Below are 25,752 nucleotides of genomic sequence, written 5' to 3'. Positions count from 1 at the left end.
TATTCTGCTACATGTTTTTGGTAAAAAAATACCAATGAGCGTATATTGATTGGTTTACATGAACGTTATAGCATCTACAAACCATAGGATATATTTATATAATGTATTTGTCTTTTTTTTTTTTTTTTTTTTAATAGTAATGGCAGCAATCAGCGACTTATAGCGGGACTGCGATATTGCGAGGGACAATCGGACAATGGACACTTTTGACACTTTGCGGGAACCAGTGACACTAATACAGTAATACAGGGGGTCCCCTACTTACAAACATCCAACTTACAAACGACTCCTACTTACAAACGGAGGGAGACAACAGGAAGGGAAATTCACTCCTGTAAGAGTTAATATGGGGAAAAGGTGTCTTCACTGATGCTTTATCACCAATCCTTGTTTCCCTAATAACCCAAAATTTTCAAAATCCAATTGTCATTGGGACAGAAAGTGAGGTGAAATCTTCTGAAGAGGAGCACAGACAGCAAAACAAATGTTACAGGGGTGATAACCCTTCCCTATGTTATCTAAAAAACGTAAAAATAGATTTTTTGGCTGGAGCTACACTTAAAAAATTTACCTGTTCCGACTTACAAACAGATTCAACTTAAGAACAAACCTAAAGTCCCTATCTTGTTTGTAACCCGGGGACCCCCTGTATATGCACTGTGGCTGTACTAATGACACTGGCTGGGAAGGGGTTAAACATCTAGTGCGATCAAAGGGTTAACTGTGTTCCTAGCCAGTGTTTGAGTACTGTGTTAGATGCTTTGACTAAAGGCAAGAGATGGATTTTGTTCCCTGCTTTGGAAAAACACAAAATCCATTCATTCCCCCTGTCAGAACTGAGATCTGCCTTGTTTACATAGGCAGATCTCAGTTCTGTGTGTTTTACAGACAATCTGATGATGCTGGCAAACATCCAGTGCCTGGCACCCGCAGATTGGCTTCTGCTGTGAATAATCACAGCACAAGCGTCCCACCGACGGCGTGCTCGCCCCCTGCAGGCAGAAAGGCAAAATTAGGTATATGTACGTGATTCTGCAGAGGAGAGCAGCCTTGTAGCCTGTAGCAATAAAACTGCTATGGGGCAGATGGTAAGTGGTTAACCTCCTAGATTGTAAGCTCTAATGTGCAGGGCTCTCTGATTCCTCCTGTATTGAATTGTAATGTAACTGTACTGTCTGCCCCCATGTTGTAAAGTGCTTGTATTTGTATCTGTATAGTAATAATAACCTGGTAGTGTCTACATTGCATTTCCCATGGTTGACACCAGTGTGATACAGGTTATATAGCAGTGCTTATTTCAGTATGGATGAATAAAGAAACATTTAAAATCCTCAATAAAACAAGTAAACATCCAAAACTGTGAAACTTAATTAAACAGTTTAAAAAAAAAAAAGGCACACTGAGCGTGTGTAACAGATGGCTGTAAGGGCTCTCAAGGGAACGTTATCCCATCCATCTTTACAGCCAGAGTCATGCTTGCACACAGGTTGTACACACTGCCCAGGGCAGGGAAGAGTGGCTCTCCGCTCTAATGTCTTTCCACAAGATATTTATTATTAAGAGGAAGACACTGCCATTTTTTTAAATTAAAAAGACAGCTTCACACTTTAAAGCTGAAGTTTAGTTTGCTTCTTTCACCTTCCCTGGCCCCCCCCCCCTTCCCCCCTTCACATCACCCATATCAACACAGCATTTTTAAATAAAATCTTTTCACATACATCTGGATATCCATTACATACCTTATTTTAGCCCCAGTGACATAATCACGGGGTCTCTGTGAAATACTGGTAAGATCTTGGATGTGACGCCTACGGCCTCTGTTCTTCTCTATGCAATGCAAGCAGATCAGAACTCCTCTCAAGAGCCCTCAGCCATGATAAAAGCATTGGACTGGCTCATAGGAAGAGTTATGCAAAAAGAAAAATACCTTAATGAGTGGATAGCAATCTGGAGAATAGTGGAGAATAGAGCATTCCTAAGCAGACTGCGTTTGCATGCAGATGATCTTAGGTAAATTTCACATGTGATTTTGAGCCCCCGTGACTGAAAGAACAGAGATCCAGTGAATGAAAGAAGCAGAGACAATAAGAGTGGGAAAGAAAGGACTAGATGATGCTGGACATCCTCCAGGCAGGATGAAGTGGGCTATAGATGACTTGCTGCAACTTCTAATGCGCATGGTGAGAAAATCACAGTGTGCAGTGAAACCTGAGTAAGCAGTTTCAGTACAGGAGAGGAGCCTGTACAAGAGAAGACAGTAAGTCCATAGTAAAAATATTGTATTCTGGTAGCTCTGTAGGGTTAATATCTGTAATGATTGTATTTAAAGGGGCTGTTAACTCACTAACTTAAAATTACATCATCCTCTCTATGTACAGTATTCCCTGTAACGTGCCCTGTGTCTGTTACTTATAAAAATAATGCTGCTATATACCCGTTTCAGAGCGCAGATCGGCGTTCACGTGATCCGTAGCCTCTCTCATCCTGACAGCTGCAGCTGGTGAGGCCGAGGATCCTCCGCTGACGTCAGGAGGGGAGGAGGAGAGAGGCGGTCCCACCCGCTGCAGCTATCATGCGGGAGGAGAGAGAGTCGGCGGATCACGTGACCCCCGATCAGCACTCTGAAACAGGTATATAGCAGCATTATTTTTTATAAGGCATAGACACAGGGCACATTACAGCAATGCATAGAGAGGATAGTGTAATGTTAACCATAATTTGAGCAGCGGGAGGGGGGTGAAGAGGAGAGCAACACGGAGCTGACAAGCAGGGAGGGGAGGGGGAGGAGGACACAGGAGCACAGAATAGAGCTATGGATGACATAGGCACATAAACTGACCACGGTGTCAGAGCTCAGCAGCCATTATTACCGTGGTCAGTTTACAGAGTGGGGGGATGCCAGGTAGGATCAGCCAAGTATTTCAGGGTGTTACAGGGGGGGCCAAATGACACAGCACAAGCACTGTGCTGTATAACACGCTTTAAGGGAACAGGATCAGTTTTTGTTTTTTTGTTTTTTTTGGGTTAACAAATGTTTAATATAGGAATTCCTTTTTTAGTCAATATAACTTAATTCATAGAATCCTCCACCTTTACATGCAGGTCACACAGACCAGCAAAAGTGACAGCTGAGACAAACTATTATACTGATGGGGGGCTAACAATGTTTAGATTTGTTCATATGATTTAAACCTTATTTGCCAAAAAATAAAAAACTATTTCTGTAAATGCTTAATAAGTGTTACAAGGTTTTAAGGTTTTCATTTGTTGCTTACTCTATCACTTTGCCACTGCAGTGAGAATTTCCAATGGTGAAGCAGTGGGCAGTTTTTACCTAGTGCCATGTATAAATGGCACTGGACAATGCACCATTGGGTAACTAGTGCACTCATTAATGGCTATGATCCGAGACGGCATTAGAAGGCTTGGTTTACAGCTTGTGTACAGATTCAATCTGAGCGCCTCTGTAGCATGCGATTGTTGAGGCGTCACAGCAGTAACCAATGTAAACAATGTCATGTTTACATTGGAGAGCCTGCCAGAGGAAGGGGAAAAAAAGACCAACCAATGAAACGATCACTCATTACTTCTAGAGTTGCCACTTCATCCCTTTAAACCCGAACACCTTTGAATTACACAGGTTCTGAGGCTAATTAAATGCAGATAAGGCACCAAGTGAGTTTAATTACCACCTTAATCAGCCACAGAACCTGTGTAATTAATATGTGTTCGGGTTTAGGCCGGGTTCACACTGGTGCGACACTACAGCCATCCTACTTTGGATCCGACTTTGCCCTGCGACTTGAAGCCGACATATGTCCGACTTTCAATGAACAGGGATCCGACTTGGATCCCAGGCACCGTGTTTGGCATGCTTATTGAGGGGGAACTCCACACCAAATTTTAAGTAAAAAATTGGCATGGGTTCCCCCTCCAAGAGCATACCAGGCCCTCGGGTCTGGTATGGATTTTAAGGGGAACCAGCTACGCCGAAAAAACAGCATGGGGGCCCCCCCAAAATCCATACCAGACCCTTATTCGAGCACGCAGCCCGGCCGGTCAGGAAAAGGGGTGGGGACGAGCAAGCGCCCCCCCTCCTGAACCGTACCAGGCGCATGCCCTCAACATGGGGGGTGGGTGCTTTGGGGCAGGGGGGCGCCCTGCGGCCCCCCCCCCACCCCAAAGCACCTTGTCCCCATGTTGATGAGGACAAGGGCCTCTTCCTGACAACCCTGGCCGATGGTTGTCGGGGTCTGCGGGCAGGGGGCTTATCGGAATCCGGGAGCCCCCTTTAATAAGGGGGCCCCCAGATCCTGGCCCCTCACCCTATGTGAATGAGTATGGGGTACATCGTACCCCTACCCATTCACCTAGGGAAAAAAAAGTGTCAATAAAAAAAACACACTAGACAGGTTTTTAAAGTAGTTTATTAGGCAGCTCCGGGGATCTTCTTCCGACTTTGGAGGTCTCTTCCTTCTTCTCCGCGCTCTCCGGTTCTTCTCCCGCTCTCCGATTCCTTCTGCCGGGCTCCTCCGCTATCTTCTGCTCTTTTGCTAGCATTGGCCCGGTCTTTACCGTCGTCTTCTTCCGATGTTGACACAACACTCTTTCCCACTGTAATGCTGTGTGCGCGGTCCGCAACGACTTATATAGGGATGAGGAGTGGTCACCGGATGATGTCACCCAGTGACCCCGCCCCTTACGACATCACAGTCCCATCATGCCCTGGGACTGTGACGTCATAAGGGGCGGGGTCACCTGGTGACGTGACCCCGCCCCATCCCTATATAAGTCATTGCGGGCCGCGCACACGGCATTACAGCGGGAGAGAGCGTTGTGTCAACATCGGATGAAGAGGGAAGAAGACGGCAGAGAAGACCGGGCCACCGCTAGCAAAAGAGCAGAAGATAGCGGAGGAGCCCGGCAAAAGATACTGGAGAGCGGGAGAAGAACCGGAGAGTGCAGGAAAGAAGGAAGAGACCACGGAGAAGAAGGAAGAGACCCCCGAAGTCTGAAGAAGACCCCCGGAGCTGCCTAATAAATTATTTTAAAAACCTGTCTAGTGTGTTTTTTTATTGACACTTTTTTTCCTAGGTGAATGGGTAGGGGTACAATGGACCCCATACTCATTCACATAGGGTGGGGGGAGGGGATCTGGGGGCCCCCTTATTAAAGTGGGCTCCCGGATTCTGATAAGCCCCCCGCCCGAAGACCCTGACAACACTGAGATGAAATAAACTGAGGGTGCACCGGCCTAGTGCCTCAAAAACTGCTTTATTAAAAAAGAAAGAATAATACTCACAAACATGCACTTGTAAACAGCATATCACGTGTGTGATGTCAATATCATGTGACTTGGCTATCTTTGAGAACAAGTAAAGGTTCTCTCCAGCATAAAAGGCACAACTGAGCATGTGCAGGTCAGCTACCCTGCCTGTGTTAGCTGGCCTTCCCCAGATAGACAGTTCAGGAGGGAAGGATCTGTGCATACAGGATAAAACAGCCTTTTTACACAATACAGAGGATTAACCCCTTATGTTCCACAGTGAGTATAACAAGCATGCTATGCTGGATATACAGACAGATTTTACTGTTGTGGGTTATGTAACACTAAGTGGATAAAGTCCATTTACAACAGTCTATTCCACATGTTGACAATGTTGCAGTGATTTCACTGTAGAGCCAACAGAGTTTGAAAATGAAAGAGTCTATTGTCAGAATCAACAGGTAACAATGATTGCAATAAATATGAAGGGTGCCAACCAAAAGAACAATATATCACATTAATCAAGGCTGTTGCAAAGAAAACACAATAAAAGTATGTGATATGTAAGTAGGCACTGCCTTTTACAACAAGAGCACTGCAAATAATTCAAAATCTCATTAATAAATGTACAAATGCTATACATATGACATGTGTAAATGAATAGTACATAAATGCAATAGTGTGCTGCCAATCACCATGTTGCTCAAAGATTCTGAAAAGTGCCCAGATCTTCCATTAAAAAGTGTTCCACCATGTGCTTATAAAATTCACGCTCACCAAAACAATACGGCCAGCAAGGTAACCATCAAGCTTATTGAAACTGAATCCAAATCTTGGAGGCTTGGACAAGGTCTTCTCCCAGCAAAGCCCTATTTTGTCTCCAGTGCTCCAGAAAAGACCAGAAGAATGGAGGTATATAGTGTAATATGTTTATTTAAACGCAGGACATTCATATATATACTCTAACCACATGTGGATGAAATATTCAGCATCTAACAAAAGTGAGTACACCCCTCACATTTTTGTAAATATTTTACTATATCTTTTCATGTGACAGCACCAAAGAAATGTCACTTTTCTACAATGTAAAGTAGTGAGTGTATAGCTTGTATAGCAGTGTCAATTTGCTGTCCCCTCAAAATAATTCAATACTCATAAAATTGAGTACACCCCTAAGTGAAAATGTCCAAATTGGGCCCAAAGTGTCAATATTTTGTGTGGCCACCATTATTTTCTACAATTGCCTTAACATTTTTGGGCATGGAGTTCACCAGAGCTTCACAGGTTGCCACTGGAGTCCTCTTCCACTCCTCCATGACGACATTATGGAGCTGGTGGATGTTAGAGACCTTGCACTCCTCCACCTTCTGTTTGAGGATGCACCACAGATACTCAATAAGGTTTAGGTCTGGAGACATGCTTGGCCAGTCCATCACCTTTATCCTCAGCTTCTTTAGCAAGGCAGTGGTCGTCTTGGAGGTGTGTTTGGGGTCGTTATCATTTTGGAATACTGCCCTGCGGCCAAGTCTCCGAAGGGATGGGATCATGCTCTGTTTCAGTATGTCACAGTACATGTCGGCATTCATGGTTCCCTCAATGAACTGTAGCTCCCCAGTGCCGGCAGCACTCATGCAGCCCCACACCATGACACTCCCACCACCATGCTCGACTGTAGGCACACTTGTCTTTGTACTCCTCACCTGGTTGCCACCACACAGGCTTGACACCATCTGAACCAAATAATTTTATCTTGGTCTCATCAGACCACAGGACATGGTTCCAGTAATCCAAGTCCTTAGTATGCTTGTCTTAAAACTGTTTGCGGGCCTACTTGTGCATCATCTTGGTCTGCATGGCTGTCCTTCTGGGACTACAGCCATGCAGACCAATTTGATGCAGTGTGCGGCGTATGGTCTGAGCACTTACAGTCTGACCCCCCACCCCTTCAACCTCTGCAGCAATGCTGGAAGCACTCATACGTCTATTTCCCAAAGACAACCTCTGGATATGACACTGAGCATGTGCACTCAACTTCTTTGGTCTACCAAGGCGATGCCTGTTCCAAGTGAAACTTGCCCTGTTAAACCGCTGTATGGTCTTGGCCACCATGCTGCAGCTCAGTTTCAGGGTCTTGGCAATCTTCTTATAGCCTAGGCCATCTTTATGTAGAACAACAATTCTTTTTTTCAGATTCTCAGAAAGTTCTTTGCCATGAGGTGACATGCTGAACTTCCAGTGACCAGTATGAGAGAGTAAGAGCGATAACGCCAAATTTAACACACCTGCTCCCCATTCACACCTGAGACCTTGTAACACTAACTAGTCACATGACACCGGGGAGGGAAAATTGCTAATTAGGCCCAATTTGGACATTTTCACATAGGGGTGTACTCACTTTTGTTGCCAGCGGTTTAGACATTAGTGGCTGTGTGTTGAGTTACTTTGAGGGGACATCAAATTCACACTGTTATACAAGCTGTACACTCACTACTTTACATTGCAGCAAAGTGTGATTTCTTCAGTGTTGTCACATGAAAAGATAAAATAAAATATTACCAAAAATTTGAGGGGTGTACTCGCTTTTGTAAGATACTGTGCCACCGCCAACAGGTGCAGCTTATCTGCTGTAAGTAAAGGAAGACTAACACCACTGCTCGCAATCCCAGTGACAGAGAGAAAATGGGGCTTTGTTGGGAGAAGACTTTGTCCAAGCCCCTAAGATTTGGATTCAGTTTCAATCTCCTTGAGGGTCATCTTGCTGGCTGTATTGTTTTGGGGAGCGTGAGTTTTATATGCACGTGGTGGAACACATTTTAATAGAAGATTTGGGCACACTACTGCATATATGGACTTCTCATTTACACATGTCATATGTATAGCATTTGTTTTGTACATTTATTAATTCGATTTTTAATTGTTTGCAGTGCTTTTGGTGTATAAGGCAGCACCTACTTTTTGTATTCACATACAGGTAACAGAATTACGTTACAGGGGGACTCAAAAGAACAAAGGCTGCTGTGCTAAAACTAGTAACAGACTGCATAATATATTTCATTTTTGATTTTGCCTGTAGTTCTACTTTAAAGGTAAACAATACCATTACATTACAATCATTATTCAGTATGTGCTCCATGAAAACACCAAGGATTATACTGGAGAAAAACCAATGCAGTCCTGAAGCTATGAAGGAAAAAACGTGGTTATGTTATTGGTTTGGGAACGCTATGGGTGAGTAGGTGCTGGGTTCTAAATATGATCAGACTATAAAGCTGACAGGCAGACGTGACAACAAACCATCATATACCTGAGCGACATCTTACTCTACCACCATATTGCAGCAAGAACCTTTTAGGTTGTTTTCTCCAGAAAAACCATCACATTACTACAGCAGATGTATAATTTAAGAGGCTGTTATCAGGATGGATGAGATCCCATGTCAGCTGGAATGGAGCTGCCATATGAAGTTAAGGTGAAAAAAAAAAAAGAAAACACAAAGCTGTTCTCTGAGGACGGAGGTAAAATTCATGATGGCAGCACACAGTTGAGGGAAAAACAAAAGTGCTTTCTTTAAAACACAGATCCTGAGAAAGTGGCAGCCACCAGAGTCTCTATTAAGATTAATGGTGCTATTGCTTCAGTGGTTCCTAAACCTCTTTCCCGAGCAGAAGGCTATTTGTGATGATTAAATATTTCCACACGCAGAACCAAAAATAAAAAGGAGCAGTCTTTACAGAAAGCTATGAAGTAAAAGTATAATCCACTGGACCAATATATGAAACCTTACTGTGAAATATTTAAAGCTCTACTCTGGGATGCAACTGTTTTTTTTTGACAGCGTGGCAAAGCATTAAAGCAACTCTAGGCGGTCTATCGTAGCGCCTCTTTTTCACCACAAGATGTCCTCTGTCTTCTGAGGCTGAAAACAGAGGAAACATTAAAGGGGAATTAGCATAAAGCAGCACAGGATTTATGCCTGTACCACTCTTCTAAGCCAAGTACACAGGGCAGATCCTGCTCCTAATTAACAAAAATGGGAATCTGCTCTGTGTTCTGTCATGGACACAGCACAGAATGAAGTCCAGATGGAGCTGCATGCTCCAGATCCCTCTGCTTGACCCCACTCTTTTCTCTAGCAGAGAACAGAAGGGACGAGGAAAGCTGGCAACCCTACGGGCTCTGCATGTGCAGAGTAATAAGTGAATGGACAGAGAGATAGGTCTGATGACAGTTTACATCCTGTACACCACAACCGATCTGGCGGGCATCTGTGGCAGATCTCTATAACAGTGTTTCTCAACTCCAGTCCTCAAGGTGCCCCAACAGGTCATGTTTTCAGGCTTCCCATTATTTTGCACAGGTGATTTTATCAGTTTCACTGCCTTAGTAATTACCACAGCTGATTCCTCTGAGGGAAATCCTGAAAACATGACCTGTTGGGGCCTTGAGGACTGTAGTTAAGAAAAACACTGCTCTATATTAAAAGCTGCAGTAATCCCTTTGTTAGGTGCGGACCCCGCTCCAGTTTCTGTATCACTGTAAAATAGAAACTGGAGCGGGTGGCGCACGTAGACCTAGAAAGGGATTATAAACTTTGTTAATGTGGAGTATGCCACTTACACCAGTTTCCTGCATGTTTATAATGGCACGGGAAGCATAGTTGATTCCCCCAACTGTGCGTACAGTGCATCACCACAGCACCCGGTGTTCAATGTATCATGACATCAGCACCACTCTCTGCATCACTGAAAAACATAGAGAAGTGGTGAATAGGACCTGTGGAAGCACATGACTGGCCCAAAGACCTCAAAAAAGGCAAAGAAAAAAACAACAGTAGGGCCCACGTGAGAGGGAGGGGAGTGATTGTGTGTGGGTATAGCATTTTGTTCAGGTTTTTGTTGCTGTGTTTTCTGTGTTTCTGCAACAACAAAATTAAAAAATTAGGGGAACATTGGTTACAGAGAAAAAAAAAAAAGACACGGAACCCTGGTAAACAACCTGTAGCCTTTTGGCACCTGTTGCGCATCCCTCAGTCTTTCCAATTTACTCAGGTCAGTGAAGGAAAATATTCTCTAAATCAGGCTTCTACTAGTAAAAGGTCTGGGTTGCTTTTTTTTCTTTTTTTTTGTTATAAATAATTTAAGGTTTTCACTTCTGTATTAATTTATTTGTGCTCTCCATTCCTTTTCTCCTTCTCTGACAGCATGGGCCTTGCTGAGAGAATTATCAAATGGGCCATAATATTTAGGGGGCTGTAGGGAGTATAAATGTTAAAGCAATGATTTGCAAAGAGGCTGTAATAGCAGTGATCTCTAGCAGTCTCATGTGTCATCAGTTTATGACTCCTTAAAATGATAAGTTCACCTTTTAAAAAAAAATAATAAATGCACATCTTTTTGCAGGTAAAATAGGATTTTTATAACAGCTTACCTGTAAAATTCTTTTCTTGGAGTACATCACTGGACACAGAGCCACAGTAATAACTGTATGGGTTATATGGCACCTTCAGGTGATGGACACTGGCACACCCTAAACAGGAAGTTCAACTCCCCATATAACCCCTCCTCTTACCAGGAGTACCTCAGTTTTGTAGCAAAGCAATACATGTGTAACCAGAAAGAGGGGAGGGACCTCTGTGTCCAGTGATGTACTCCAAGAAAAGGATTTTACAGGTAAGCGGTTATAAAAATCCTATTTTCTTTATCGTACATCACGGGACACAGAGCCACAGTAGCAATGCCACCTGAGGGGAGGGGACACAAACAAAAGTAGGGTGCAATTAGACCTGAGGACCTATACTGCTGCCTGCAGCACACTGCACCCAAAGGCGATCTCCTCATGCCTTCTTACATCCACCTGATAGAATCTGGTGAATGTATAGACTGAAGAACAGGTTGCGGCCTTGCAGATTTAATCCATGGAGGCTTGGTGATGCACTGCCCACGAATTACTAACAGCCCTGGTGGAGTGCGCTTTGATTTGAAAAGGTGGAACCTTCCTCTTCAAGCCATAAGCTTGAATAATTACTTGCCAAATCCATTTGGCAATAGTGGATTTCAATGCTGCCTGTCCTTTCCTAGGACCTTCAGGCAACACGAACAAAATATCTGTTTTTCGAATCTGAACAGTTGCCTTCAAATAGATTTTGACTGCTCTCACTACATCCAAAGAATTTAGTGACTTCTCTTCCTTAGAACGGGGTTCTGGAAAAAATTAGGGTAAAACAATATCCTGGTTTAGGTGAAAACCTGAAACCACCTTTGGCAGAAAGCTAGGATGAGGACGCAATACTACTCTATCCTTGTGAACGAATAAATATGGCCCTTTACAAGAAAGAGCCACCAACTCTGATACCCTGCTTGCAGAAGAAATGGCTACCAGAAAAACTAGCTTCCTTGTCAGAAGGACCAAAGGAATATGTTGTATCGGCTCAAAAGGTCGTTTCTGTAATGCCGACAGAACTAAATTCAAGTCCCACGGGTTCAGGGGTGCTCTAACCAGTGGATAAGGCCACATTAACCCCTGTATAAAGCTTTGGACCAAAGAATGCGAAGCAAGCGGACGTTGCAACAATGGACCCGGCCCTTGATAGTACACAAGGCCAGTTTAATCTCTAGCCCCATTTGCAGAAAGGCAAGAATTCTACCTATGACATACTTCCTAGGATGCCAACCCCTGGATTCACACCAGGAAACAAATGCCCTCCAGACTCTGTAATAAATGACTCTGGAAGCTGGCTTCCTTGCATTAATCAAGGTAGGTATCACTAAGCCTGAAAGCCCACGATTCTTCAGAATGTGGGTTTCAATAGCCAAACTGTTAAATTTAGCGTTTGTAAAGTAGGATGGAACACTGGTCCCTGCAATAGCAGGTCTGGACATGGTGGTAGGGGCCATGGGGCCCCTACCACCATCTTTACTATTTCTGCATGCCAAGATCTTCAAGGCTACACTGGGCCACACGAACTACCGACTTCCTTTCCCACTTGATCCTGTGAAGAAGTCGAGGCAGCAGAATAGGAGAGAATGCATAAATCAGTGAGAACTGATCCCACGGGGTCACCAACGCATCTGATCCGCATGCGAGTGGATCCCTTGTTCTTGACACAAAGTTGTCGACTGTGTTGTTGAACCTGGACGCAAACAGATCTACATCCGGGATCCCCCATCTCTGGCATATAGCCAGGAAGATGTTGGGGTGAAGGGACCATTCCCCTGGGAACAACTGCTGGCGATTTAAGTAGTCTGCCTGCCAGTTCTCTACCCATGGAATGAAGATTGCCAATATGCACAGTGCGTTTTTCTGCCCAGGTTAGGATATGGTTTACCACCTCTCCCTGGGCTACCTGACTTCTGGTGCCCCCTTTGTGAGTGATATAAGCCACTGCTGTGGCATTGTCAGATTGAATCCCGACAGGAGAATTCTGCAACCTGAATGTCCAGGCCCTTAGGGCTACACGCGCTGCCCGAATCTCTAGAATGTTGATGGGCAAGGTCCTTTCGGTTCTGGACCATTTCCCCTGGACAGACGCTTCTTCCAGAACTGCTCCCCAACCTGAAAGGCTGGAATCTGTTGTCACCACCTTCCAGGTAACCGGTAAGAAGGATTTCCCCTTCTGCAGATTCTCGCATATCCTCCACCAGCTGAGGCTCTGGCGCACTTTTGGCGACAAACGCATCGGAAAATCTAGTGCTTGAGTCTTCTTGTTCCAGGCCGATAGGATACTGTTTTTGCAGCAGTCTCGAATGAAACTGAGCATAGGGAACTGCTTCGAATGAAGCCACCACCTTCCCCAACAACCTCATACAAAGGTGAATAGAAGGACCCTTCTTTGCCCTGACCACCTGAACCAGCTCCTTTATGGCGCTGATCTTTGCCTGGGGTAAAAACACTTTCTTCTGGGCTGTATTTATGACCAGACCCAAGTACTCTAATCTTCTTACTGGCTTTAAAGAAGATTTCTCTGGGTTGAGGATCCAACCTAGGTATTCCAGGTAGTTGACTGTGGTGACCATGCTTTGGTCCAAGCGGACTACCGACCGGTCTATTAAGAGCAGGTCGTCCAGGTATGCTATTATTGTTATACCTTGAGTCCTTTATCTGGCCAGAGGAAGGGCGAGAAGTTTTGTAAACACCCGAGGTGCAGTAGCTAGACCGAAAGGCAAGGCTACAAACTGAAAATGAAGTTTTTCTACTTCGAAACGCAGATACTTCTGGTGAGCGGGGAAAATAGGGCCATGCAGGTATGCATCCCTTGATGTCGATTGATGCCAGAAGTTCTCCTCCTTGTAGGATGGAGACTACTGATCGGAATGATTCTGTGCGAAAAGCGCAAATTTTCAGGAACCGTTTTAGATCTTTGAGATCTAGAACGGGTCTGACATCCCCATTTGGTTTTGGTACCGTGAAAAGGTTTGAATAAAACTCCAACTCCTGCTCTTTCACAGGGACCACCATGATCACTTTTTGCGATAAAAGTTGGTCTAACGCTAGAAAGAGAGAGACTTCTTTTTCTCTGGATCTTTGGGGACATTTGACCTGAGGAAACGAGGAGACGGGAATTCTCGGAACTAGAGCTATTGTGGAGACCACCCATCTGTCCTGAAATTCTTCCTGCCAGACCTTTGAGAACTGCAGAAGTCTTCCCCCCGCTTGAGCGAGAGGGGGCGCCCCTTCATAAAAAAGCTTTAGCGTTCTGTCTTGTGGGTTTCCTCCCCCAGGACTTCTTTTGTCCCTGGGGTTGACCCTGAGGTTTACCTCTTGAACTTGACGGTGGAGGCCGTCGCGGCTGCCTGGAGGCTCATGCCCCTGGCACTGGAGAAAGAGCCCGTTTGAATGAAGGACGTTTACTCTTTTTCTTAACTGGCAAAAGGGTACTTTTCCCACTAGATATTTTTTTGGATATATTTGTCCAAATCCTCCCCAAACAGCTTTTCACCATGGAAAGGAAAAACAGCCAGGAGTTTTTTGCATGGCGCTTCGGCTGACCAACTTTTCAACCATAAGATTCTACGCATATGTACCAACCCAAGCGTAAGGCGAGAGGTTTGAAGAATAGAATCTCTGATTGCGTCAATTGCAAAACACAAAGCCGCTGGCAGCTCAGCTAACTCCTAGGCCTGCTGTTCAAGGAACACCTTGAGCACCTGTTTCAAATGGTCTCTCAAGGATTGACATACCTCAATTGCTGTCACTGCAGGTTGAGCCACTGAACCTGCCAAGGAGAAAATGTTTTTTAATAGGAATTCCAATTTTTTATCAGTTGGATCCCTAAGCATTTGCGCATTGTCAACTGGACAAGTCAAACTTTTATTCACAGAGGATATAGCATCACACATCTTAGTAAATTTTTCCTCTATAGGATAAAGTGTTGAAAATTTTTTAGGAGGGAAAAAGTGGGTCATCTGGGTGATCCTACTCAAAATACATAGCTTTTCTAGTAATGAATGGACAGGAAAGGCACGCAAGGCTTGAGGAGGCTTTAGTGAACCCAAACAGTAAGTGGGCTCTTCAACCGACTCCGTTAAGGGTAGCTTAAATGTGGAGCGGACCATTTCAGTAAGAGAATGCACCAGCAACTTCTCAGCATGTGAAGCTGAAGAAGGTCCTTCCCCACTTGATCCCTCGGAAGAGGAAACATCAGCCTCTTCACGGTCCCCTGAGGGGGATTCATCTTCACCCTCCCACTGTTCCTCTGTTTGAGGATCCTGGGTGGTAGAAGGGGACCTAATGCGTTTTCTTCCACTTTGTGAAGATGTGATTAAAGCCGCTAATTTTTCCTCCAATCCACTCATAGCTGAGGAGAAAACCTGCTCAGTTATATAGACCGGGGCTGAAGGTTTGGAAGCAATTGCAGCCCTTGATGACACCGATGGCTCACTCTGACCAGCCTCCCTAGATCTTTCAGGGGGGGATAGTGTTGCAGAGGGAGGGGCCTTAGGGCCTGAGGGCGTGCCCTTGGTTTTTGTGGTATTTGTATCACCCCCTCTGGTCATAGTGCTGAGCACAACCGCAGAGGTCCTACAAAAAAAAAGCGCCCACTGCTGAGCAATAGTCCAGCAACTGCTGCTGCTAGTAAGCTCAGCCTGATGCTTAAGTAAATGTGCCTGGGAATGCCTGTGTCACCAACACTCACATGTGACCCATCTGCTCTGTGTCCCTCCTTCAGCTGTATGCACCTGAAAAAAGGTGCATTTTATAGCTATACAGCCCATGTTGTGAACGCTAAAGCACACCAACGCCGCTAAGCCCCGCCCCTTCATCCGACCACCCCCCTCATCTATTTCAAAATAGATCGTTTTCCCACGCGAGCGGGCTCCAATCCTGACCGGATCGCATGGAGGAGGACTGGGGTGGAGGAGAGCTGCAGGTGGGTGGGAACACTGTAATGGCAGCGGGAGCGGCGCAGCACACCGCCAACTAACGCCATGCTCCTTCTGCCTGGAGTAAAGCTATCTAGGTGGGGGGAAATTCCTAGAAGAAAAAACCCACTTCCCACGTCTTTAACTGGAGCTTGGGCCGGAGAAAGCGTGTAGCTTGTTACACAGAGCGAGACCGACAAGCATGGAACAGGTACGTGCTCTTGACATCCCCCGGTAGTGATTATAGGCATGACATTTACTTAAAGGAGAAAACCCACAAGCATTATAAAAAAAAATGCCTTAGGAATCTCCCTTACCTTATCCAGCTGCATGGTTCTGTGGTAACAGACCCAATCTTCACCACTCATGGTGGGCTCCGTTAAAAAACCTTCAGGGACTGGGGCCCCCTTTTTACTCGGGGGATACACAGCCCTGGGCCTGTAAAGCACCCTGCCAGGAATATGGCTGAAAAAAACAAATACTGGATCCCAGAGTCTAGCTCTCTAAAAAGAGAAGCGTTACAGGCAAAACCTTGTTTCTTCCGACACGAGGCCCGGGTACCATTCAATTCGGCCTGGAAAAGACACTTTGAATGGATCCGGTTGCATAGCTTGCCCCAGCAAGGAATATTCTAGCAGAGCTCAGCACAGCACATCTTTACTCGTGACCAACACCTAAGACCCTGGCGAAAAAACTGAGGTACTCCCGGTAAGGGGAGGGGTTATATGGGGAACTGAACTTCCTATTTAGGGTGTGCCAGTGTCCATCACCTGAAGGTGCCATATAACCCATATAGTTATTACTGTGGCTCTGTGTCCCGTGATGTACGATAAAGACATTTTTTTTTTACTTGGAGCCTGGAAAGCATCAGCACATTGCAGGTGCAATGCAGGACTCCTGCAGACTTCTCAGTGTATCTGTCTGCTCGTTTTCCGTACAGGCAGATACCCGACAGAAAGAATTAATGAACTACCAGAGTGCTCACCAGCGCTGTGGCAGTTCATTGAAGCTACAAACCGACAGTTGTTGAGACGTGTAGTTTCCCGTTCACAGAGGACTGTGAATGAATGTGTCCAGGGAGGGCAGAGCCCCGCACGCCCACGTTTTGTTTCGAACAGTGACAGCGGACACCCGGAGAAGATGCCCGCCCGCTGTCACTGGGGAAGCAGGGGGGGATGGGAGAGGTTGCAGCTGCAGGAACAGCTGCTAAATACGGGTGGAACATGTAATATGTTCCAAAAGGTGAATTTATCCTTCAAAGTGGTTGTGAACCCTCACATATACCCACTGAAGTGACTGGCCTCAGGTGATACACAGAGATGAAACAAGTCCTCCTACATAAGTTGTACCTGTCTATCTGCAGTCCTCTCTTTTATACATTTATGCAAAGTACAGACATTTTGCAATCTGATAGTTAAAAAAGGGGGCGGAGAGCTAAGGTTACACTAAAAGCTCCATGAAGAAAGCACTGAGAGCTGATTGGAGATAAGAGACATACCCCCTTCAAACAGCACACAGGAACAGAGGTGGCTTGAGATCCCTCCCGTCACCATTTTTCTCTTGGTGTCAGGAAAACTTCTCAGAAGTGATTCATGCTGATAGCAGAGGAATGAAGCAGCAGACAGAAATGACACTTAGTGCTCTTAATTGAGACAAGTACACACTATATAGCTTTGTTTATATTTCATGTCTGAGATTTACAACCACTTTAAGTATGTTCCCAGTCTACAAATTGTACAGCTGACAACTTTTAAGCGTATACATTAGATTAACTGAATATCATGTGCAGCCCTTTGCTGATGGTCCAGGCTGCACTTGAGGGTCACCTAAACCAAGTAAACTGTCCACCACTGAGGGTGACAAAGGATCTAATCTTTCCCACACAAAAAAATATTTTTGACACTTCACTGCCGAGATCACACAAGCCAATACACATTTAAAGTAAGCCTCTCATAGGAGACATACAGAGGATGCCACCGCTAACCACTTCCCTGAAATACAGATTACCCGGTTGCTATAGGTTTCTGTGGCATTGGTGTAAAACATGTCAAATGGGAACTACTGATCTTCCCACCTTTTCCAGTGACTCAGTATACTGTATACGAAAAGCTTGGGATTGCCATGGCAACATTTTCAGACGGAGGTTTACATTTCCCAAATCTACTCTTTATATTCTTGAGCACCTACTGCATAAAAGACAAAAGCACATGATACTGATGGTTTTCCCTTAATATAAAGAAAATCAGCTGTCATAACTCACCTGTGCCCGGGGTGATAAACCACAGAGGAGATACCCTGAGAATAATGACATCCAAAGTTGAAGCTATGGTTTTCTTGATAATTTTGATTGGCACCGACACTAGGAAACAAAAAAAAAGGAAACGTTCCTAAAGTCTTCAGGATAATAAAACTATTCCAAGAGAAATCCAACAATATTAACAAGTAAATTAAACTTTAAGGAGAATTTGTGCTTTGCCCATGAGTAAGATGTCTGGAATTCTGCCCAGTGCCTGGGACAATGTAACTTCTGTGCAAACGCTCAGGAGTATCAACATCAGTGGCTGCCCAATGGCAGACATAGAAGATGCCAGACCAGAATGAAGACTAGCAAAATATGACAGAAGCAGTGTCACAGCAGTGATGTCACACTGCAGGAGGAGAGTACTCTTGGAGGCAAGTGTGCCATGATGTGAAAGTATGCTCTCAAAAGCAGCCCTCTTCTTGAATTGTATTGTAACTGTACCTTATCCCTTTATTTTGTAAGGAGCCACAGAGCACAGCGGTGGACATAGGCAACCAACACTCCCACTCACTAAGGTGTTGAATGCTTAAAGCTGAAGTGTATGTACAGGGGCATATGGTGGGAATATGGGGTCATTATGATGTCAGGCGGTGGGGCTGAGCTCATTTTCTGTTCACTGTTTTGAGGATGGTTCTTTAAATAACTTCTGTTTGGTAATACACTGTCAAATGCCTGATGAAGGGGTCCCGTGAGGATACAATTTGTTTTTCTGCTGTAACATGTGAACGCTGATTAAAGTTTTGGACCGATTCTGGAGAGCCATGGTGTGTCGGTGACGTTCTCTCGGTCTGACTATATATGGTTCCAGTCAGTGGTCATTGCAGCACCGACTTACACACACAGCCATCTCTTTAGGAATGTGTGCGCTGAAACAGTGCATTGGAATCCTTATATACAGTATTTCACAAAAGTGAGTACACCCTTCACATTTTTGGAAATATTTTATTATATCTTTTCATGTGACAACACTGAAGAAATTACACTTTGCTACAATGTAAAGTAGTGAGTGTACAGCTTGTATAACAGTGCAAATTTGCTGGCAACAAAAGTGAGTAAGGGTTAAGGCAGTGCTGGAAAATAATGGTGGCCACACAAAATATTGACACTTTGGGCCCAATTAGGACATTTTTACTTAGGGGTGTACTCACTTTTGTTGCATTAATGGCTGTGTGTTGAGTTATTTTGAGGGGGCAGCAAATTTACACTGTTATACAAGCTGTACACTCACTACTTTACATTGTAGCAAAGTGTCATTTCTTCAGTGTTGTCACATGAAAAGATATAATAAAATATTTACAAAAATGTGAATATTTTATTATATTTTTTCATATGACAACACTTTGCTATAATGTAAAGTAGTGAGTGTACATCTTGTATAACAGTACCCACTTTTGTGAGATACTGTACATGCTAATGACATTTTTCAACAAATAGCTTTCCATTTTCATCATTTTGCAATGCAGGCAGATCACTTCCTGAAAACAGCACAACACCCTGCCTCAGAACTCCTCAGAAGGACCCCCAGCCCCAATGCAAGCAGTGGACTGGTTCTTGGGAGGAGTTGTGAAAAAATCAAAATGCCTCAAGGGTTGGCTGTCAGTCTGGAGGAGTGGGTGTTCCAAGGCTGATTGTATTTGCATGCAGACACAGGCCAAGTGAATGAAAGGTCTGAAATCCAATGAATGAAAGGCGCAAGCCAGGGGCAGGGCGGGGAAGTGGTTAGATGTAGCTGGTTGTCCCCTATCCAGAAAATAAGAGGGCTCTTTTTGACTCACTGCAGCTTCAAATGCACACTGTAAAATCAGCTTAATACATTTCAAAACAGGAGTGGAGTCTGTACATGACTTAAGATAGGACCTGAGTTCAGCTTAAGCATTCTGACAGAGGTTGTAATGCTTCAATGGAGAAAAGACAGAAGGCATAGGTCGTCACAGGTAAGTGTAATACTGCTTATGCAAAACTTTTAACTTCTTGACAGTTATGGACTGCTGTTATATTATCTCACAAAATAAAAGCTGGCTTTTTTTTTTTTTTGCAAAACCGGTGTTAAAAAAAAAAAAAAAAAAAGAAATAGAACGTAAAGCACAAATTAGGCGTACAGAGAAGACATGACCTAGGTGTAACAGTCACCATGGCTCCCCAGATTTAGGGAGCCTTGGTGTTGACCTTACAATAAAAGATATTAGAGATTTACCTGACTAGATAACTCTTGAGCTGTCCACGATAATTGATTACCAGAAGTTCAGCTGACCACTGTGCACTTGCTTTGTACTCTAGAAAAACCAGACCAGCAATCGCATAACTCAGGTCCCCAGGGAAGCTGTTTTGCTGTGGGAATAAAAAAGTAGAGTCAGGCCTAATACTTCATTTCATGATCAAATCTCATCAGCAGTATATTTAAAACAAAGCAACATCTAAAACACATAACACCTTTAGAAACTATTGAACTGTTTTATTCTGTGCCACAACTTACCAACATTTAAAAAAAAAAAACACACACAGTCTATAAAAGTTCTTAAAACAGAGAGAATAAAACAATGGCTTTGGGTGCACCACTTCCCTAAGCTAATAAAAACTCCCATATACTAAACCAAAAGAAAAGCTCCCCCAAGTCCATTTAGCCCGCTGATTCCTCTGTAATTTGGGTATGGTCACAGCAAGAAATAGAGTCTATGTGTAGGAGGGGAACTGACCATCTGCTTATATGTCTGCTATATAGTCATGCTGGCACAGACACCAATAGACGTGTGCCCTGAAGGTGATCATATCTCAAAACACAATTTGCACATAAAAGCTGTGCTTGTAAAGTAGTGAATACTCCGCGATTTAGAAATGATATGGGCAGATTCCTCTGCCTGAACTTTTGCGAGTATTTGAGGAGGCTAATCAACAACATAAACTCATGTCGGAAGCAACGATAATAGTTATTCCTAAACCTGGGAAGGACCTGTTTCAGCCAGAGTCTTATCGTCCTATTTGCCTTCTTACGTCCGATGTTAAAATTCTGGCAAGACTTCTTGCTAATAGGCAATCTAAATGCATTCCTGACCTAATCCACACTGATCAATCAGGCATTATACCTAACTGAGAAGCAGCTACTAACATTTGATGATTATTTTTGAATATGCAATTGCCAGTAGATAATATTGTCCATTGAGCAATCCTTTCTTTGGAAGCTCATCAGTGTGGAGTGCGAATATCTATGGGAAGTTTTATCCGCCTTTGGTATTGGCCAGAAATTTGTGTCATCTGTTTGTTTATTGTATAATAATCCTACTGCTAGACTGAGAATAAATAATACGCTTTCTCAACCATTTAATCTTTATAGGGGTACCAGCAGTGGCAACGCCCCACCAATCCAATGTGCCCGGCCCCTAATCTACATGCAGGGTGACGGATGCATAGATTTCTATGTTTTTTTTTTTTTTACTTTTTTTTGAAGCACACGATTAGAGCCTGAGGCTCTGACTGGCAATTTTACTCTACTCTTTACACTAAGTTTCAAGCATTGGTGGTTGTTCCAGCTAAAGAACAGTGGTCCAAAGATTTGGGCACTTTAACAGATCACCAGTGGGAGATGATGTTGTCTGCACCCTCACAGGAGAGCTTATCTCCCACCCACAAACTTGCACATTTATTTTTTCTGCATCGGACATACCACACTCCAGAAAAACGGTTTGCCTGGCATCGTAGAGAGAATCCCTTTTGTTCTAAATGTATTAGCGGCCCTGCCACTCTGATCCACATAATGTGGAGATGTCCAAAACTTCATAGATACTGAAATGGGGGTTCTGACTACTATAAGATCTGTTTTTTCAGGTTTCTTTAGCATAAGATCCAGGGATATGTTCATTGAACATGTTGGACGAAGCTACTTGCCCAGATAATACATACCGTATGTATCGGCGTATAGCACTTTTTCCCCGCCTCTCCTGGCCTGGGGACAGCACTGCCAGCCCCTTCTCAATGTCATTGTAAAACTAAGCCTCTAAATACCTCATTAGCTCCATCCTTATGGCCACTCTCCTCCTCCTCGTGTTGCTTTAGATTGGAGAGCAGTCACATGACCATCCATGAAACGTCAGAGGAGAGCAGTCATGTGACCGGGTAGCATGAAAGAACGACGCTGAGGAGGTATTTAGAGGCTTCGATTTACAATGAGGGGGGCACAGAGTGACACAGGAGGAGCAGTGTAAGAGAAGGGGCTGGCAGTAATTTTTTTCTTAACTTTGGAGTATGCTGGCAATGCTGTCCCAGGAGACTGGGGGTCTCCTGAGAGTGCAGGGGGGCTGTGTATTGTGCAGAGGTGACAGCCACAAACTTTTTCAGAGCATAAGGCAACACTCTGGTAGGAGGCACCTAGTATCCCCACAGAAGTTATTGCCTCCTGTTTTTCAAGTGAGGTACGCAGGCTGCAGCTCCCTCATAATCTCGGATGCAGAGCCCTGGGATGTGGACAGGTCTAGAACTAAGGAAAACAGATCACTTACCATGTGATACACCTCCCAACTAGTCACTCCTTTTTATGTTGGTCTACTGCATTGTACAGGCTTTTTTCTCTTTTCAAGGCTCTCATGAAGAAGGAACCCCTCGAAACGCATCAGCCCACCTTTGAGTACTTGCCCTCGCATGGGCATGTCTAACTTTTAACTTTTAACGTGTATATTTTGTAACCTAGCTTTTATGAATACATAGAAACTTTTTTATATGCATTTATATATTTTGTATATGAATAAACTGTATTATTTTGATCCAAGCATTAGATCACGCGCCTTCCACCTCTCCTTTCCACTTAGGCTGTGTATTGTGTAGTGGTGGGGGGCTGTGTATTGTGCAGAGGTGAGGGGGCTGTCTATTGTGCAGAGGTGAGGGGGCTGTCTATTGTGCAGAGGTGAGGGGGCTGTCTATTGTGCACGGGTGGGGGGGTTGTGTATTGTGCAGAGGTGGGGGGGCTGTCTATTGTGCAGAGGTGAGGGGGCTGTCTATTGTGCAGAGGTGAGGGGGCTGTCTATTGTGCAGAGGTGAGGGGGCTGTCTATTGTGCAGAGGTGAGGGGGCTGTCTATTGTGCAGAGGTGAGGGGGCTGTCTATTGTGCAGAGGTGAGGGGGCTGTCTATTGTGCAGAGGTGAGGGGGCTGTCTATTGTGCAGAGGTGAGGGGGCTGTCTATTGTGCAGAGGTGAGGGGGCTGTCTATTGTGCAGAGGTGAGGGGGCTGTCTATTGTGCAGAGGTGAGGGGGCTGTCTATTGTGCAGAGGTGAGGGGGCTGTCTATTGTGCAGAGGTGAGGGGGCTGTCTATTGTGCAGAGGTGAGGGGGCTGTCTATTGTGCAGAGGTGAGGGGGCTGTCTATTGTGCAGAGGTGAGGGGGCTGTCTATTGTGCAGAGGTGGGGGGGCTGTCTATTGTGCAGAGGTGGGGGGGCTGTCTATTGTGCAGAGGTGGGGGGGCTGTCTATTGTGCAGAGGTGGGGGGGCTGTCTATTGTGCAGAGGTGGGGGGCTGTCTATTGTGCAGAGGTGGGGGGGCTGTGTATTGTGTAGAGGTGGGGGGGCTGTGTATTGTGCAGAGGTGGGGGGGCTATCTATTGTGCAGAGGTGGGGGGCTGTGTATTGTGCAGAGGTGGGGGGGCTGTGTATTGTGCAGAGGTGGGGGGGCTGTGTATTGTGCAGAGGTGGGGGGGCTGTGTATTGTGCAGAGGTGGGGGGGCTGTGTATTGTGCAGAGGTGGGGGTTGTGTAATGTAAAGGGGGCCGTGGAAAGTTTTTTTCCTCTTAAAATTAGGGTGCGTGTTAAACGCCGATAAATACAATATATGTCCCTATCAATCAAGTGCTATTTCAAGTCCGCACCAGAATTGCTCAAAAATGGTTATGCCCCTATTTCCCCTCCTTGGAGCAACTGAAAACACAAATAAATCATATTATATCCAAAGAAATAAAAAATAGGGGGAGACTAGCTGGTGTATCCTATATTGGAGGGTACCAGGGTATTCATGATGATCAGCCAGCTATTATATTGTTTATGGCTGTATGAAACATGCGGGATTTAGAAAGCAAGGCGCTGAATGCGTTTTTCTTCTTTTTTTTTTCTTTTTTTTATTGTTTAGAATATCTATATTGGATTTTTTCTTTGTTCTTGTAGAAGAATGATTTAAGATGTTATTTGGAAAATTACTTTTTTGGAAGGTTTATAATTATACTGACATTTAATTATAACTGAGAGATTGGATTGCACAATTGTTGTTATTAAAAAGAAATGTCTAAGAGTTGGGGAGTACAACTGGGGGGGGGGGATCCATAGTTGAGAGGGATCTGGGGGGTTTTGTAGATCACAAGCTCAATAATAGCATGCAATGCCAAGCTGCAGTTTGCAAAACGAGCAAAGTCCTTTCTTGTATTAAGAGAGGTATGGACTCCAGAGAAAGAGATATCATTTTGCCCCTGTACAAATCAGTAAGACCTCATCTGGAATATGCAGTTCAGTTTTGGGCACCAGTTCACAAAAAGTATATTGGGGAACTGGAGAAAGTGCAGATAACCAAACAGACAGGAGGCATGGAGGAGCTCAGGTATGAGGAGAGATTAGAGGAGCTGAATCTATTCCCTCTTGAGAAGAGGAGATTATGGGGGGATATGACCAACATGTACAAATACATAAGGGGTCCATATAGTTAACTTGGTGTTGAATTATTCACTTTAAGGTCATTACAGAGGACAAGGGGGCACCCTTTATGTCTAAAGGAAAAGAGATTCAATCTCCAAATATGGAAAGGTTTCTTCACAGTAACAGCTGTGAAAATGTGGACTAGACTACACCCAGAGGTGGATCATGCTTTGCTGGGTTTTTTGCCTTCCTCTGGGTATAGGATTGTGAATATGGGATTGTATGGTTGTTGTTTTTATTGGTTGAACTAGATGGACTTGTGTCTTTTTTCAACCTGACTATGTAAAAAACTAATAAAAAACTATTGTAGAAAAAAAAAAGAAGTAGTGAATACTTACCTTCTGCCACCCACACTGGCAAAAGTCAACCCAGAAGAACAGAGCTCCTGTGTCCAACACTGCCCCCATTGGTTCCTCCTGCTGACTTCTGAGTAACCAAAGGACACAGCAGTGATGTGGAGGTCGGTGGGAGAAACCAGACTCAAGCCAGGGATTTCTCTGGATTGGGCCAGCTTCTTTACAAAAACAGTATTGGGCAATTTAGTATCGAGAAAGGGTTGCTTTAAAGTATAGCTGGGCAGCACAGTGGCTTAGTAGTGCCTTGCAGTACTGGGATCCTCAGTTTGAACGCTGGCCAGGACACTATATGCATGGAGTTGAAATGTTCTGCCTGTGCTCATGTGGGTTTCTCTGGTTTATTCCCACACTCTTCCCACAGTAGGTAATTGGCATCGGTCTAATTTGGCTCTAATTTGATATTCTACTGCAGGGATATGCAATTAGCGGACCTCCAGCTGTTGCAAAACTACAAGTCCCATCATGCCTCTGCCTCTGGGTGTCATGCGGCTGTCAGAATCTTGCTATGCATCATGGGACTTGTAGTTCTGCAACAGCTGGAGGTCTGCTAATTGCATATCCCTGTTCTACTGCATGTGCAAAAAATGGCAGCCTCCATTTCCTTGCCTTACCCTATACAAAACTTTTTAAAAATTGCCTTTAAACACACTTTAAAACAAGTCTTCACTGACCACTGTAGCTGCAGGTACTGTGGAGACATACATCCTCACATTTTTACAACAGAGGAACTGAATGCAAGCCCCCCTTGCCTCCTTTGGAAGAAAGGACGTGGTAGGCTTCTAAAGTCAACAAAAAGTAGGTGGTATAAGC

The 25,752-nt window shown here is 44.5% G+C and overlaps 1 protein-coding gene across 2 annotated transcripts in view; it reads right to left on the bottom strand.

Moving 5' to 3' along the window:
• Window positions 1–25,752, bottom strand: part of NBAS (NBAS subunit of NRZ tethering complex) — a 1,128,646-nt gene that overhangs the window by 1,038,258 nt on the left and 64,636 nt on the right. For both annotated transcript variants that reach the window (XM_073625355.1, XM_073625357.1), the window contains exons 8-9: window positions 20,121–20,254; window positions 17,885–17,983 (exon numbers count right to left, since the gene is read on the bottom strand). In XM_073625355.1, the coding sequence (XP_073481456.1) occupies window positions 17,885–17,983; window positions 20,121–20,254 (233 nt within the window). The remainder of the gene's footprint in view (window positions 1–17,884; window positions 17,984–20,120; window positions 20,255–25,752) is intronic.

Source organism: Aquarana catesbeiana, linkage group LG04 (genome assembly GCF_042186555.1).
Source record: "Aquarana catesbeiana isolate 2022-GZ linkage group LG04, ASM4218655v1, whole genome shotgun sequence".
NCBI lineage: Eukaryota > Metazoa > Chordata > Amphibia > Anura > Ranidae > Aquarana > Aquarana catesbeiana.
This window is presented reverse-complemented; position numbering and strand designations above follow the sequence as displayed.